The sequence below is a fragment of the Typopeltis vanoorti genome, chromosome 24 (assembly GCF_054136105.1).
Source record: "Typopeltis vanoorti isolate ZY-2024b chromosome 24, IOZ_Tvanoo_1.0, whole genome shotgun sequence".
NCBI classification, from domain to species: Eukaryota; Metazoa; Arthropoda; class Arachnida; order Uropygi; family Thelyphonidae; genus Typopeltis; species Typopeltis vanoorti.
This window is the reverse complement of record NC_143572.1, coordinates 42,797,430-42,816,038: the sequence shown is the minus strand read 5'-3', so window position 1 is coordinate 42,816,038 and position 18,609 is coordinate 42,797,430. Positions and strand designations below refer to the sequence as shown.

Here is an 18,609-nt window from a genome sequence, read left to right as displayed (position 1 = left end):
CTAATCCTTCGCCCTACCCCTTATCCCTCTAGGAATAAAGCATGCTTTACCAAGATTGAACACACTAATAAAGTGATCATTAAATAGCTCAGTTATGTCATCTGTTTTGGTCATCCCACCATCATCTCCATCCAGCAAGGTAATTCATCCATAATCATTTTTCTCCAACTGACCATATGGCAAAACTCCTTAGTATGATCCTTGGATTGTAGTAGTGCTAGTCTCCTCTTGTATTCTAATTTTTCTCTCCTTACAATACCAGTTATCTTCCTAGTAAAGTATGCCTGAACCTTATAATCCTCATGCGACTGTTCTCCGCCTCTCTTTATATACCTTCTGTAGCTTCTTTTTTTATCTACAATTTCTGTTTGATCCTCTGGTCAACCATTTTACTCTAAATTCATTTATCTTCTTCACTCAGGATATACAATCTGCCATTGCCATCAATAATTTCTTCTTCACTATTTCACATGCACTACTAACCTCTCATCCTTCAAATCCATTCATCCATTGAATTGCTACAAGCTGGCTCCTAAGTCTATTATTGTTGCCTGCCTTATAATTCCACATAAATTCCTTCCACCCTGAAACTTCTATTCATCCTCCTAGTCAAAGGACTATATGATCATCCTCTGGGGCAAGTATGACATTTTGGTCATAATCAGATTTGCTGATGCTATGATCAAGTCCAAAACCCAATCATCGCACTCCCTTCAACACATGCTATCCAAGAGCTGTCGTCAAGAAGTCCAAAAAATGTAGCTCTTTAAGTAGTACTATATGTTGATTCCTCTGCTCACTTTATATTGCTATATTTGAAGTCCACCATAATGATCATCCACTTTGCACTTGCCAAACTAATTTGCCAGAACATGTCCTGCTCATCACCATCTATATTTCCTGCTCTATAGCAGTATCTCAGAACAATATTTTGTTCTATTCACTTTGACCTCATACCATTATACTTGCAAAGTCATTAACATCATTTCCCCTCTGATTCTCTACCCTATCTTTGGAGAGACTGAGTCAATGCCATGAACTCATTCCCCTTATTTCTAATTCTCCTAGTATTCCTGTATAGAAAAACCAGTGTACTGTCAGTAATCACAGTCATTATTACTCTCTGCATACTACACTTCGCTCTACAATACAGTATAAATCTCTGCCCTAACAAACTTACTCAAAAGTCTTTTTAAATGCCTGCCTTCTGTTTTCAAATGTAATCCACCTCTTGCATACAGCTCAAATATGCTCTAAGTATCCACATATTACAGACTTTTCTTACACAGTCTTGCTATCATCTCATTTATTAACACTGTTCTCCTCTGCTCTGCATTATCATAGAAGCAATGAACACACTATTTTTCCTGTCGCATATTTCTGTTGCACAACTCTTGGCAATAATCTCAAATCTCTCGCTATGTAATTTATACCAATCATCACTATGATTTCATCTATGTTTTCAACTTACTTCATTGACAACACCCCACCGTCATTCCTTCAGATAAGCACTCCTTTTGCACTTTATTCTGCATACATTGAATCACTGAATCTCCATACATGACACTCCTCGCAACTCCCAAAGATGGCACCCCTCTTAGGAATTTAGGCTTACAGGATATCTTTCACTATTGTTCACAATATCTTATACTCATATGTTGTTTGTGTGAGATATTACAGTTATTATATCCCAGATGATGTCTCTGTAATAGAGACTAAATACTGGAACCATTAAATCTATGTTTAATGGTTCCAGTTTATTTTTCAGTGTGCTGTTTTCCTTCCATTAAACCTTAATATGAACTTCAACCAGCACCAAGCCTAAATACAAGAAACATTACTCTTCCAAAAAAAAAAGGTAGCTATATATTGAACAGTTGCACATACTTCCAAGGAAGGGGGGGGGGGGTGGCATACACACACTGCAAGATTTATTGTTGTATTCTACTCATTCTCTCACAACAGGAAAGTTATGTATTAATTACAAACTCAATCTCTTCAGAAAATTACTGTATTTAAACCTGAGGATGTCACAAATTTGGATTTAATTTCAAGTATAGAGGTGAATGGAAGTTTCTATAATGAACTTGAAACATAGACAACTAGTTATGTAAAAGATATTAAGATAATCAAATAATGATTTATTAAAATTGGCATATAAGTCAAAATATATTTGATGCACACAAGATTTCAAAATCATTTGACTCGCTGGCAGACTAATCATGTGAATGTGGCTGGTTTAAAATAAACTTAGGAACATATAAATGACAACAATGACATAACACAAAAGCAGACAATTATTTAAATAGATAATAGACAATACAAAGCAAAAGCCAGTTCAAGTTCACAAGTCAAGAGTTTTAAAGGTTTAGAATTGCACATTCCTGCTTTTTAAGTTCACAGAAAATTAAAAGGATTTTCTTTCTGTACACTTAACAGTAATAGGATTCGGTAAACAAAATGATCACTTATTTTGGAATTAGAAGCAATGTTTTCATGTCAGTTAATTTCATATTTGGCTGTCAACCACATGCATAGCTATTTTTTTAGAAATGCTATACTGTCCTTGGACAAAGTTTCCTAAACTTTGTTTTACCTAGACCTGTATATGATGATAATCATGTAGTGTGATAAAAGAGAAGAAAGATTTACATCATATTTTTTTTCCTTTGTCTAAAGAGAATACAACCTTTTATCCAAAGCAATGTTTCAATACTAACATTACTTGATTCAAAACTTTTAAGTTCAGTTTCCAAGAAAATAGTAAAAATTCCATTGAATCTTTGGAGATCAGTAGTATAAAGTATAGTAGGATTCAGGAAACAAAATGGTCACTTATCTCAAAAATAGGTTTTTATGTAGTTTTTCTTCAATTACAAATTTACTGTAACATTCTAAGCCTTTCCTGTGTTTCTGCCCACACAATAAGCAGAAATTATATTTGCATTAAACCAATTAAATGTTCAGATAAAAACTACTGAATTGCTGGTTTATATGTTTTACAGCTTTGTGAAATACTGTTTAACTTTTCTGCTTTTATATAAATTCTGTTAGTCAAATTTGTAAAAAAAAATTTGAATTTTTATAAGTTTTGAAAAAATTACAAGTTCAGTAAAATTTTAAATCAATTTTATACATTAGATTCCAAACTACTGATAATCATTTTGTATTTCTTACCGGAAAATGACTCAGTACTACTTGATTTAAGACAGTAGAAAATACATTGTAGACACCAACATTTAATCCTGTAAGAATATGTCCATTAGTTTCAAAAAACTTATCCAAATCATATATATAATATTTGAACAAGCATACTTTTTTTTAAATAATGACCCACACACAAAACAAAAGGTCACAAGGCCCATAAGCACCTTAATGATGTGTATGGGCAAAAGGTAAGAAGAAAGAAAGACTTTGTGTTTTTTGAACAGATAAAGGTTGAAGTGCTGGGAAAGATGAGGGAGGCTATTTCAAAGAACAGAGGATAAATATGAAAGAGGAGAATGAGAAGTTGATTCAGTAAGTCTGAAGCTGGATAGTAAAATGGATGTTGATCAATAGCAGTTCTTACATTTTTAGATGAACTAGCTACTGTCATAGTAGGAATGACAATAGCCAGGTCAATAGAGCAATGTTCATGCAAATACCCAGAGAAGAGATATAAGATATATATAACTGAATGTCTGTGAGAGATGGACCAGAGTGAATCTGTTAAAGAATGGTTATTAATTAAACAGACTGCTCTCTTCTAAATGGCATCAAGCAATCTTAGACTTTAGGTATACCACACCAAATGTGTGAGCAGTATTCCATGATTGGGAAGATTTGAATAACTGCCAACATGGACCAACTTTTCCTTTATCATTATAACTGAGAGGAAAACCTTCACATAGTCTTTAAAGGAATGCAGAGAACCAACCAAGACTTCTGACCTAATGTCCAATCCTCACCTTCTCGTGGTGCACCCTATTAGCTACCTACCTGGATACTGAACAAATGATGATGGGCTGTCAATTTGGAATTTAGCAGACCAAATTGTATTCTTATTGGCTTAAATTACAAAGTAAAATGATGGTACAACATGACAGAATTTCATGTCAGCTGGAGTGATTGCCCGATTCAACAAAGACCAATTGCCATCACTAAGGAGCTAGGACAAACAGCATAAAGTCAGGTACTGGAACAAATCCTGAAACACATCCCAACTCAACATCACCAGAGTTCAAGATTGGTAGTATCAACATAAGAAGCCTGAATGGCAAAGAAATGGAACTTTGAAATGGCTGAGGAATTGGATAAGTACCAGATTGACATAATAGGGATAACTGAAACAAAAAAGACAAAAACTGGTGAGGTCTTTCTAAGCAATAAAAACAAAATGTTATATTCAGGCAATAACAATCAGGGAAAAGAAGAAGTAGCTATAGTATTCAACAACAACAAATACAAAGCTAATCTTCTTGAATGGCAGGCAATATCAAGTAGAGTGATGTGGGCAAATATCAAAATGGGGAACTGGATAATGAGACTTTTGTGTCTATGGTCCCACAAAGTTTCTACTAAGGTAGAAGTGGAGGAATTTTTTGAGACTTTAGACAAAGCAACTGACACAATGAAATAGGAAAAGCTGGTCCTTGTTGAGGATATAAATAGTAGAGTAGGAAATGATTGTCGGACATACAAAAATATTTTGTAAAACTTTCGAGAAAAGAGCAAAGTTAATAATAATGGCAAATATCTGTTGGATTTCTGCTCAGGATATGGACTGATTATTATTAACACAATGTTCCAAAAAAAAAATGTGCACAAATTCACATGGAGAGAAGATGCAAGGAATAAGAAAAGTTTCATTCACTATGTTATTGTTGATAGTGATGTTTTCCAACTGGTGCAGGACACCAGAGTGTACAGAGGATTTGAAATTGGAAGTGATCACCATTTAGTCTTGAACAGGATAAAATTGAATTTCATATTGAAAAGAAGAACATGTAAGAAAGTTTTAAAGCGAATAAAAGTTGAGCAGCTCTTAGATGTGAACTGTAGACTAAAATACACAAACATTATGCAAGAAAAATGAATGAGTTTGAGAACAGGAACCAAACCTTGGAGTTTCAGTGGAAAATCCTGAAGAAAACATTGATGGATTCAGCCAGAGATGCATGTAGTGAGATTGCAAGGATAGAAAAATCAGAACTCCATGATTGACACAGGAAGTTAAAAAGGCAGTGAAAGAAAAGAAGAAAGCATATCAAAGGTTCCTGGCAAGTAAGTCAGCTTGTGCTCTTAGAGAATAGAGACAAATGTAAGAAAGCTAAACACTATGTAAAACTAGCTAAACAAAATTCATGGGAAGAGTTTGTTAAGAACATAGAAAATGAATATCAGGAAGGTGGCAAGATATTCTGGAAATTGTTGAAAAAGCTCAGAAATGGAGGAAAGTTTGCTGTAAAAGGAATTAGAGAGATGATAAAGGTGACATGAAAACTGGAGAAAAAGATATCCTTGATGTATGGAGTAATTACTTCGAAAAATTTCTAAATGAAACAATCAGTGACAGCACAGTGGTAAAAAAATAAGGCATACAATCAGGAATACATATCCATACTTGAAGTAGAAAAAGTCATCAAAAGCTTGAAATGTGGAAAGGCAGCTGGAGTAAACGATATTCAACCAGAAATGCTCAAGTATGGAGGTATGAAAGTCTTACAGTGGCTTGCACTGCATAGTTCAGAAGGCTTGGACAGATTGACAAATTCTAGATGATTGGAGTAGACATCTCATAGTACCCATATATAAAAGGGGATAATAAAACTCAATGTGAGAATTCCCTACTGAGTGTTCCTTGTAAAACTTCTGCAAGTATACTTGAGAAACAGTTGAGAAGGATTGTTGAAGGGAAGTTTGGTGAAGAATAAGCTGGATTCAGGCCAAATAGAGACTGTCAGGATCAGATTTTCACTTTACGACAAATAGTTGAGAATATAACAAATATCTGTATTTAAGTTTTGTAGATCTCGAAAAGGCATATGACAAGGTGCCAAGAGAAAAGCTATTCAAAATGATACAGTTATATGGTGTCGATGAGGCATTATATCAAGCAATACTTAGTCTTTATTTAAGCTGTAAGTCAACAGTTAGAATTGAAGGAAATACAGGAAGATGGTTTAATGTTAAATCTGGCATCAGACAAGAATGTACATTATCTATATGGATCACATTATGAAGAAAAGTGGTATTAAACCTGATATCAAAATTGGAGATGTTAATCTTGGCTCTTTATTTTATGTGGATGATGTTATACTTTTAAATAAATCCAGTACAAGTCTGCAAGATTCCCTCACTAAATTGAATAGCTGTTGTAATAGATTTGGTATGAAGATCAGCAATAACAAAGCAAAGACAATGAAAATAGCCAGAAGCAATGAAAACATCAACTGCATTGTGAATGAGAAAGAACCTATAGAACAAGTAAAACATTTCAGCTACCTAGGCACAATTTTTAGTGACGATGGTATTAAATATGGAAATAGACAACAGAATCAACAAAGCTTGTATGGTAAATTAGCTGTATACAAGACGTATACAGCTAATTTAGCTATATATGTATTGGTTTGAACAGACGTTAGCTGTTCAAACCAATTTTAACTTATGGATCTGAGAGCTGGTTAGAAATAAAACACTTGACCAAAGACTAGAGACCACAGATATGAAAGTTCTGAAAAATATTAGGGATATGAACAGATGGCATCAGTGGCAATATCATATTAAAGGATATGAGAAAAGAACTTGATGTTGTTAGCATCTAAGAATGTGTTAGCAGAGCTAATTTCAGGTGGTATTGTCACTTAAACAGAATGGGAGAGGAAAGATTAGCAAAACAAGTGTTCTCTGCCAGATTGGCAGGAAAAAGACCCAGAAGAAGATCAAGATGTAAGTAGATTGATACAGTAAAAAAAGTGCCTTAAAAGACAGAAATACAAGATCTGATAATGTTGGAGTCTTGACAGGTAACATATTGATTTGGAGGATAATTGTAGATGAGAAGTTAGTGATGATGTAAGTTTTTCATGTAGTACCATCATATTCTGTACATCCCCTTCAGGGTACATGTCAGGAATTTGTTGATAATAATAGATTATTTGCTAGGTTGGCACTTACACAAATGAAAAGTGCCTTGAGCAGAAAAGTACACAGGGTATTTTTTAGTTGTTGCAGATGCTATGTTGCAATGTGAATGTGCTAGGAAAGCTTCCAGGTGTAAAGCCAGCACAAGAAGAGAATCTCTTATCATGTTTGGATATATGGGTATTATCAAAAGTAAGGGTGCTGTTCTTTCTTGTGAGAAAAAACATGAATTTCAGTGCTACCAAAATACAGGGGTGCGATTTGATAGCACTGAAGTTCATAAGGTTATCCTTGCCCCATTGAAGAATAGCAAGGGGCTGAATTTACAGCCATGGTTATAGATGATCTTGAGGTTTCTAATACTTGGGCACTAAATAGTTTGTTAAATGAAAAATGGGAATGAAGAGTACTATCAGTAGCAAAACTGTGGAGAGAATTTGAAGTCAGTGAGAGCATGTCTACAGGAGAGTATTATGTATATTCCTGGCACTTATTACACAGCCAAGGACACCAGCAATCACTTACAAAGGGGGATGGCCAACTAATGGGACTGTAGTTTGCTGAGCAGGCCTCTATGGAAGGAATGGTATGGAGTAAGCAGTTCTTGGTAAAGTGTGTGTGTGGGGGGGGGGAACTTTGTCATAAATGCAGGCATTGGAAGAGAATCAGAAGAATGCCAGGTCATCCCTGTCTTTAGATTATGTTAATGCGAGGCGAAAGAATTGCAAATACATAAAGGAAACCTGGTATCTTGTCTGCATGTGGCTTTGATTGCTTCTGCTTGCATACCACCACCATACTTGGACTCTCCAGGCATGAACTGCCAGCAAGAATTTTTGCTAGCTGACTGGAAAGTCTCCTAATTCAAGACATCAAAAGTTTGGTCCTGTATATTGTCTAGTGGAGCTGCTTTACTGCTGTAGCCATGGATGAATGGAGAGGGGTTATGTCTTTGTAATGTATTTTGCATGTCCTTGAATGGTGTCATCTGCACTGAACATATGTGTGTGGAGGGATTGGGGTGGCAGATACCAGAGTACTTACTCTAAAGACTAAACACGACAGCAAGTCACTTCAGGCTTTTAATAAGCAAGGTGATATTTCACTGGGAAATGAAATACACCTGGAGGTCTAGATGGCAATTCCTTCAACTATGGAAGATATGCCTTCATTGTGGAAATAGTAACAGGATACTGCAGAGCCTTGTTTGTAGAAACAGGCTACACAACACAAAGTGGGGTTTACTAGCCTATGAGAGGATATATATATATATATTGCATCAACAGCAGCCCTTTAGTAACCCTAATATGACCAGAAAGTAAGAAGAGACAATCTGTTTTATACATATAGAAATTTGAAACAAAACACAATTTGCATTTGTATAGGATATTATCACACTCTCCATGAAGTTAGCAGATGCATCATGTGAGGTTCATTCAACTCACAACATATTTATCAAAGTGAATCTTGAAATCCTTAAAACTCTCCACATTAATAACATTTCTATTAATGTGTTCCATTCACCTACACCTCTGGTTCTTCCCCTGTCACCTTCTATTCTTTTTATACTCCCTGGATTAATCCTCCATAGTCAACATTCCAGAGCCATGATATTGTCTTAATCATTCATCTCTGGATCCTCTTCAATGCTTCCACATCACAATGAAAACTTGGTGACCAAATCTGAATCCAACAGTCTAAGTGTGGTTTTACCAATGCTTTTATACAGTGGTACAACCACATCTTATTCTTACGCGTTAGTGTACTTCTTATCATAGTGGTCCCGTATGATGTGGAATCATTGTGAAACACTTGCAATATGCCCTCTAAACTTTAGTTTACTGTCAACCATCCCAGATATCAAATCTCATCCACTTCTTGCAGTATGGTGCCATCAATATAGTACACAACATTATATTTCTGCACTCAAAAATACAACTTCTTGCACTTATTAAAATGACACCCCCTACTAATTTGTCAATGACAAAAGTCTATTCAAATCTTCCTTGAAAAGAATTAACATAAGTGATAATTATAATTCTCCCCAACTCTGCATCATTGGCAAACTGAAAATCCCCAGTCAATCAACATGATATATCATTTACAAACAAGTTAAACAGTGCAGGTCCGACCCAGGGTCATACCACTGGTTACCCTCCTTTTTGGAGACACTGCTTCATCATACACAACTTTCTGGTATTGTTCAGAGAGAGCCAGTCACCAATATACTATCTATTCCACCCTTTAGCTTTTACACCAATTTATCATGTGGCAATTTATCAAATGTGTTTGCAAAGTTTAAGAATATCACTGTATATGATTAGTCTATTCTTAGCCAGTCTGTCTAACACTTGGACTACACCGAAGTAATGCAGACTGGTATATAATTGGAAACTTCTGTCCCAGAACCATGCTTGTGGAGTGGTACTATATTACCTTCTTTCCACTCTTCAGGAACCTTACTCACTGCTAAGGTTTCATTAAATAATCAGGTTAAGGGCATAGCTAATTGTATGCACACTCCTTAAAAAATACATGGTGATAAGTCATCCATTCCCACAGCCTTATTAACATTTAACCTAGTCAGCATCTGATACATCTCCGATTCTTTCACTTTCAATTCTCCTAATAATTGTCTCCCTTCTACATATTGCACAGCATCATTTACACCAGTCTGATATATACTAATAAAATACTCATTCAATAATTCCACTATAATATCCTTTGCAATGGTCACTCTGCTGCTGCCATGACTATATACCAGTGTCAAAATGCCATAATAATTCTTCCTCTTGCTTGCCACATAGCAGAAGAATTTCTTTTGAATTAACCTTGGCCTGACCTACCAATCTCCTCCCATACTGCACCTTTTCTTTCTTTACCATGATTGTAACTTTCCTAGCCTGTGCTTTATACTCTTCATACATCTGATCGCCACCAACTGTCTTGTACCTCCTCCAAAACATTTTCTTTTCCAACACAGATTGCTTGATTTCACCATTCATCCATTTAGCTACTACTCACTTAGTATATAATTATGCATTGTTTGTGTCAGATACTATTTTTGAGTTGCCATACACTGTCAATATCTTCTCTGCATGGCTCATCTACCCAATGTATTGATGTACAGTTGACTACAGTGCTTCACATAATCACCCACCTTATAATTCCACATACATTTTTTTTTTTTTTAGCATGAACCTTTTTTTGTTTCACCGCTTTCCAAACAAGTACCTCATGATCACCAACCTGCAGCAGTGTTAATAACCAATTTGCCTATCCATATCACTATCAGTATTCTCTACATTCCTTGGCCTATAATAGCCTCCTATCAACATACTAGTCTGTTAAATTTCCACTTCACACAATTTAGATTCTGTGCATGTATTATTAACTTCCACAATGTGTGGACATAATTCTTCTGCAATAATTAACCCCTCCTTCCTTCTTCCATTTCTATTCCCAGCAGTGCATCATCTTTAGATAACTTTATACTCCTCGTGAATCTGATCACCACCAACTGTCTTGTATCTCTTAAGATTTTCTTTTCATTAATATGCAGATTAATTTTTCACATAGCCTTTGTAACAAATAAGATATATGTCAATGTGATATTAATAAGTTTTTGAAAATTATGGAGACAACTACCGTGTTTGAATAAAAACTTTAGTTTAATATAACTAAAATCTACATTCGACAAATCTATATTTTCGAAAAATCTATATTTTTCCAGAGGTCAGGCCAACAATTGTTGTAGCGGTTGGTCAGTAACTTTAACAAACCAGTTTGATTGTAGTGTAGCTTGTTTTCTGTGTATAGTTGTATGCTCCACAAGATGACCTTGACATAAAGGTCGAAACATCAAATGTAGATTTTAGTTATATTAAACTAAAGTTTTTATTCAAACACGGTAGTTGTCTCCATAATTTTCAAAAATGCATTTGGATCACTGTGTAAGCTTAAAAGAAATGATATTAATAAGCTGTATAACTACAGAGTATTCTGAGCTTTGAGCCATTGTAAAAGATCTAATTGACTAAAACAGTGTTTCATAAACTGTATTTCATGGAACCCTAAGGCTCCCCAAAAACTTGCAAGGGTTTCCCAGATACATGCAAGTTCTGGGGAGTAAAAAAAAGCTATCTGGCAAAAATATGTGTGCAGGACACAGCACCATTGCCTGAGAGCATGACTCACCAGTTATTATGAAACAGTGAAGGCATTAGTTACTATAATTATTTATTAAAGTTATTTATTGATAGCAAATGAATAGTGGCATTGTGTGTTGGAGGATTGAATAATTTTAATGGTGAGTTGTGTGGCCTCCCACAATGAGCCCTTGAATTCCTTGGAGTTGTCATATAATAATAATGAGTAAACAGAGCAAGTTAGATTTCTCTTTTAAAACAAATGTTAGTGGAACTACTGCTGCTGCTGAAGAGCATACATCATCATCATCATCAAGTGATCTAAGTAATGTAATGAATGTAGCTGAAAGTGCAGAGGAACACACAACACCTAAGACTGATTTAAACATGAAGGTTTCTAACTTCTTAAAGGTATGTTAACATCACATTTTCTCTGGAGGCGATAAAGAAATTAAAATATGATCCTTCCTACATAGTACAGGTAACCCTCATATAACGCGGATGTTAGGTTCTGCAGAAATGATACATTATATAAATTGCATTATGGGAGTCTCAGATCACATAGGAAAAGTAGGGTTATGTTCCGAAATTGTTTTTTTTTTTTTTTTTTTTTTTAAATTATATAAACAACAATGACATATCCAACAAAAAAAAATATTTTTATTTAATTCAGGTAATTCATAAGTTAAGAAAACTTAACTATGAAACAAATACATAGTATAAAAGTATAAAAATTACAAATTGTACTTAAACTTCATTGCACATAATGCATATTTTAATCTTTCATAGCACGAGGATTTGAGGATTGGTTAATAAACACTGGTTTTGTCATGTAATCACCTGATGCATTACTACAAAACAGTAGAGTAATTCTATCTTTGGAAACTTTGAATCCAGGAGCTCATTTTATATTTTTCGAAATATAAGTGCGTTTTTGCACTTTTTCCCAATATAATCCAGATTCATCCGCATTGAACACCTGGTCTGCACTATAAATGTTTATAAACTTTGAGAGTTTTTTGTTTAATAAGATTTCCATCCATAGGAATTTTCTTTTGAGGTGCAATCTTCTATCGAAATCATTAGAGATTTCTCCATTTTTCCATTAGAACATCGCGTACATGAGCAATGTGCTTTGCACTTATCATTGACCCAGCAATAAACAATTTCTCGGATTTTATGTTCATTTTGTTTGATTGTTTGAATTGTTGATTCATTTAAATTCAAAGTCCCTGAAAAAACTCCTGGTTTTTCTCCATTTTTCAACCGATCCAAGATTTTCAATATTTTTCTTCTAGAGAAATTAATTTTGTTTTCAATGTTGGTTTTTCCCTTTCATTGCAGTTTGTGGCCATTACTATAAAAATAATTTTTTACACAAAAAAGCAAGCATTACATATTGTATGTAACTCACCAGAAAATAAAGCTCAGCTTGAGATGAACACACTTATGATTTTTAATGCACTTTCCTGGCAGAAACAAGGACAATTTTCAACAATAAACATTTTATATGGTAAAACAATTGAGGTACATGCATGCTAAAGGTATTTCCCCTAATATAAATTCGCTACTTATACATGCGGGATACAGGCAGACACAAATTTAACGAAGATAAAATTTGATTTTTAAGTCGCACAGTGAAAAACATACGAAAAGATAAAGGATTACTACAATTTGTAGACTATGTTTTTATCCGAACCGTGTTGTATAAGCACCACATTCAACAATGGTTACTACAATTTTAGACTGCGTTATATCGAAATCGCATTGTATAAGTACCACATTATAAGAGGGTTACCTGTATTTGGATTCACTCATAAAAATTATTATCATCACAAGACATCTCCAAGAAGCACAAGTACTCAGTCTAGGAGGGCAATCCACACAACCTGCTGTCTCCACTACTTAATTCTCCATCTACACACAACACCATCAACTGCCCACCAATAGAATTTTTTGTCTGTAAATTGCTTGTGTTCTCTGGTTTCATTTGCCTGTATGGGGAATGAAAATCCATGCTACTACCTCTGTATGTGATCAGCTAACTCACCTTCAAATGCCAGTATACTGGCTTCAAAAAGCCAGTATAAAGTTTCCTTACATCATGACAAGCATAAGTGAATGAGTGAGTGCTGAAAGTTGAATTGGATTTATTTATTTTTATGTTGGGTCCATATATGAGAGGTTGGCTGGTCAACCTATAGTACTTTAGTACCATATATGGGTAGTGGGATGGGAAAGGAGAAACTTGTTGACATTCGATTTAAAAGCATGTATATTGTATTCCTTGGGAAACACATCAGGGGGAAGACTGTTCCACAGCACAGCAGTAGCAGGGATGAAGAAGGAGGAAAAGAAACTTGTTCTATGGGTTTCAAGGTGTACTGTGAAAGGATGTTGGGCTTAGTATAGAGTGGGGAAATTATTGATGTTGTTTCAGATGAACATTTTCCTAGAAATATTCTGTAAATATTTCCAGGAAATGGAATGGTGTGTAGTGTTTGTAGAGAGCTCCTGAAAAGATAAGTATTATTTTAAGTAATAATAGTAAAATTGCTTGAATCTTACGTAGTATTATTTACTTTTCGTATCTTAGCATGTCTGTGTGATTTTTGTGTGTTTTCTGAGTTATTTCAGTTAGTAATTTGATAGATACGATTATTAGCGTGCACATGGCGTCGATAAGAAGGAATACAATGCCATCCAGATTGCCATCTTTGTCTAAAAATTTTAATATAAAGGAGTTTATTCAGTGTACCGTTTGTGAAATGTATGCGTTGAGGAGAGCGGTTGGAGTCTGGTTAGACAATGATAGTGGAGTGAATATGTGCAGAAAGTGTAAGGAAATGTATGGATTTAAAGTGTTTCAGATCGTGACAGTGATATTGTTGTTGAAAGTCAGAATGTAGAAAATAGTGATATGAAAGGTATGAATAGTGGTATTTGTGAGGTAGTACCAGATAGCTGTGAGAGTGGCGTTGAAAGTGAGAATGAAGGTAAAAATACAGAACGAATGAATGAATTAATGGATAATAAAAATGATGAGACAGATGCAATGAGTGAGATCACACGGTTGTGCGGAGCGATACATAGGGCGAATCGGCATTCGGAGTGTTAGTACAAATGTTTACCGAGCATACCAACTAATAAACGGCAAAAGTATGATAAGAAAAATAAGAGTATGATTGTGAGTGTAAACAAAATGAAAGAGCGAGTGTTGTACGGAGATTCTTTAGTAAGAAGTGTGATAGATGAGAATTTGAAAAAATCGTACCAACCTGGTGCGAACATTAAAGATGCGAGTCAATTAGAATGCAAAAGCAGAGGGTGAAAGAATTGATAGTAGTAGCAGGAACGAATGCTTTGAAAGGTGACAAAATAGCTATGAGAGAGGATTTGAAGGAATTACTTGAGGTAGCAAAAGAGAAGAGTGAGAGAGTTAGGATGGTGAGTTTGTTGCCGTGGTATGACAGTGAAGAGTATAGAAGAAGGGTCATAATTGCTAATGACTTTATGCGTGAATTATGTTTGATGAGTGGTGTGGAATTTGTGGATGTGTGGAATGAGTTCGATGGGCGAAAGGATTTATATAAGATGGATGGTTTGCATTTGAATGGATTTGGTGTATGGAGACATGAAAAGGTGTTGTTGAATGAAGTGGAAATGGATGTGCAGAATCAGGGAAACTAGAGTTATTAAGGGGGGGGGTAGATATGCAGACTTTAGGGAGACAGTTGAGTGTATGAATGTGTGTAATATGCCCGCGCAAGTACGAAGGACAACAAATCAGAATGGGATAGTTAGTTAAGGCATCAAAATAGGGATGGGACAAATGTGCTTCTGCAATTCATGTATACTAATGCCAGAAGTATTAGGAACAAGAAGGAAGAATTTTTGGCCTTGGCCAAAAATTCAGGCCACGGGTTATTGGCATTAGTGAAACATTGCTAACAGAAGATGATATAGCTAGTGGGATTGAATGTGAGGGGTATGGTGTGTTCAGGAGTGACAGGGAGAATAAAATGGGGGGAGGAGTATTATTGATGATAGCTGATGAGCGGCAGCCAAGGAGAATAGAAGTGGAACTGCAGGATAGAGAAAAGAGCACATTTGAGCCTATTTGGTGTGAGAGTGAGACTAGCAGAACAAAATATACAGTTGGGTGCTGCTATAGAACAGGTGATGGAATAGATGGTGGAGATAGTATGCATAAGCAAATAGAAGAAATGAGTGGAAGGAGGAGAGGACACATGGGAGAAAGGAATTGGATTTTATGTGGTTATTAAGGGATAACTATCTGCAACAGCATGTAATGGAAAATACTAGGGGGTGAGGAGTGCTTGACCTGGTAATCATCTGAGAATTTGTCTGTAGCGAATATGACCACGTTGCCACCAGTTGGTAAGAGTGATCATAGGGTCTTAACTTGGGAGGTGGCTAAAGGTGTGGAATTTACAATTAAGATGGTACATGTGGAATTATCGGGCTGGTAAGTATGACAAGCTTAGAAGTTTATACGCGTGGATAGGCTTATGTATTCATCAGACATGTTGTAATAGGTTTCACGGTATAATAAGAACACAGTTGGTTAAGAAAATAACTATTTATTAACTTAAAAGCTAATATTTCGCTGGTATTATATCCAGCATCTTCAGAGCACACAACACAAAGTTTGTTACAAAGGCAAGACAACCACAATCCGGTGTAACACAAGACTAAAGTCCTAATAAGGCTCCATCTAGGTTAAAAAAAAAAAAAAAAAATCAAAGTTTTGAAATAGTAGTCCAAATGATAGTCTTAAAAAGTTTGAAAAGTATAAATTAAAAAATAAAAGTAATAAATATTAATTTGGTCTTAGGATGACTGTCTCCCAAATCTTTGGTAGCTTTATACAGCCATACTTGTTAAGGTTTGGAGTATGTTTTAAGGCTTCTGTTGATTCCAGGAATAACCTCTCTGACTTGTAGAAGCTTCTGTGCATTACTTTTGTTTCTTTCCAATTGATCCTGTGTGCAGGAGTATCCAAAGGATGGTCTGCCAGACCCGACTTACCATAGCGAAAGTGTCGGATATATTTTTTGTGTTCACTGAGGCGGATGTCCACATTTCTTCCTGTCTGTCTGTAGTAGGCTTGATGGCAAGAACAGGGCACTTCATAGACACCTGGATGTGATAAAGGAGTGCATTTGTCCTTAGGTGAATGGATGAGAGTTGCTAATTTTATATAAGGTTTAAAATATTGTGCATAGTTGGTGTTTGATAAGCATCCTAGATATCTTTTCAGATGTGCCTTTAATGTATGGGATGGTAATGGTTTTGTTGTATTCTTCTGTGGTAGATGGAGGGGATTTATGGGTAGCATTTAGTATGTTATCTATTTTACGGGGATTATAACCATTGATTAAGAAGATTTGACATAGGTGAGAAAGTTCAGCAGTGAGAGCAATGTCATTGGAACAGATTGCTCTAGCTCTATGGGTTAGTGTTTTTAAGATACCATATTGTTGAGATGGGTGATGGTGTGATTGTTTGTGTAAGTATCTCCCTGTATGTGTGGGTTTTCCCTGCACACAGGATCAATTGGAAAGAAACAAAAGTAATGCACAAAAGCTTCTACAAGTCAGAGAGGTTATTCCTGGAATCAACAGAAGCCTTAAAACATACTCCAAACCTTAACAAGTATGGCTGAATAAATCTACCAAAGATTTGGTCATCCTAAGACCAAATTAATATTTATTACTTTTATTTTTTAATTTATACTTTTCAAACTTTTTAAGACTATCAATTGGACTACTATTTCAAAACTTTGATTTATTTTTATTTTTATTTTTTTTAACCTAGATGGCATCATATTAGGACTTTAGTCTTGTGTTGCACGCTGCAATCACTTTTACTAGCCCCACTGTTACACCGGATTGTGGTTGTCTTGCCTTTGTAACAAACTTTGTGTTGTGTGCTCTGAAGATGCTGGATATAATACCAGCAAAATATTAGCTTTTAAGTTAATAAATAGTTTTTTTCTTAACCATCTGTGTTCTTATTATACTGTGAAACCTATTACAACAAGCTTAGAAGTTTGATTGGTTCAGTGCCATGGCACATAAAACTGCAATGGCTGGATGTTGATAGTGCATGGGAGGCGGTTAAGAAGTCTTTGCAGGAGGCAATGGCTGACTGTATACCTAGAGTCTAAATAATAAATCAAATAGGGGTTAAATGGATGAATAACACCATTAACTTTGAGCTGCAAAAAAAGTAACAACTGTGGAGGGAATTTAAGAAGAAAGGTGACTGGCAGGCACATGAACGGTATTACGCGCAGGCCAGAAGGGTAACGAGTGTGGTAAGAAAAGCAAAAAAGGATTACGAAAGAGCATTGGCCATGCAGGCTAAAGAGAATCCCAAACAGTTTTTTAGATATGTAGCAAGTAAAAGGAAAAATGTACATGGCAGAATGATTTTAAAGAATGCCGATGGTAGGGAGGTAACTGAATCAGTTGATGTAGTTGAGTTACCGAGTGAGCACTTTGCAAGTATATATCACCCAGGTGGTGACATTGCAGAAACGAATAAACCAGTAGATTATATGGGAATTGTGGTGAATGAAGTGGAGGTGAGTAGTCTATTGCATAACCTCAATGTCAATACATCTGTGGGATTGGATAGTATACCAGCTCGTGTCGTACGTGAAGTGGCTAAAGAATTGTCAGTGCCCTTGACTATTTTGTTTAATTTGAGCCTTGGATCTGGGTCAGACCCAAGGGGGTGGAAAGAGGGGAAAATAGTTCCGCTGCATAAAGGTGGTTCCAAGGCTGCTGTTGAAAATTACCGGCCAATCAGCATAACAGGAATCATTATCAAGTTCTTGGAGAAAATAGTCAAGAGGAAAATACAAGATTGGATAGATGAAAATGGGATACTGTATCGGGGATAGCATGGTTTTGTGAAGAGTAGGTCATGCCTCAGTAACTTGCTCACCTATTATAACACAGTGACGGCTGAACTGGATAAGGGTAATGGGTTTACAGTAATTCTACTGGACCTTGCTAAGGCCTTTGACAGGATACCACATGGAATTCTAATCAGTAAACTGGAGCAGATGGGGATAGATATAGGGTTGGTGAGATGTATAGGAGGGTGGTTGAAGGAGAGATACCAGAGAGTGGTTTATGCAGGAGTGGAGTCTAAAAGACGGCTTGTGACTAGTGGTGTGCCACAGGGCTCTGTTCTTGGACCACTGCTTTTCAATTTGTTCATCAATGATATAGGAAAGGATTTGAGAGGAAGTGTTCACTTGTTTGCTGATGATGCAAAGTCGGGTAGAGCAATTGTGAGT

At 35.7% G+C, this 18,609-nt stretch overlaps 1 protein-coding gene across 3 annotated transcripts in view; it reads right to left on the bottom strand.

The window, feature by feature from the left end:
• LOC150093134 (choline/ethanolamine transporter flvcr2a-like) overlaps positions 1-18,609 on the bottom strand; it is a 203,069-nt gene that overhangs the window by 71,183 nt on the left and 113,277 nt on the right. For all 3 annotated transcript variants that reach the window (XM_090413323.1, XM_090413325.1, XM_090413322.1), the window contains exon 6: positions 3,178-3,245. In XM_090413323.1, coding sequence (XP_090269449.1) covers positions 3,178-3,245 — 68 coding nt within the window. The remainder of the gene's footprint in view (positions 1-3,177; positions 3,246-18,609) is intronic.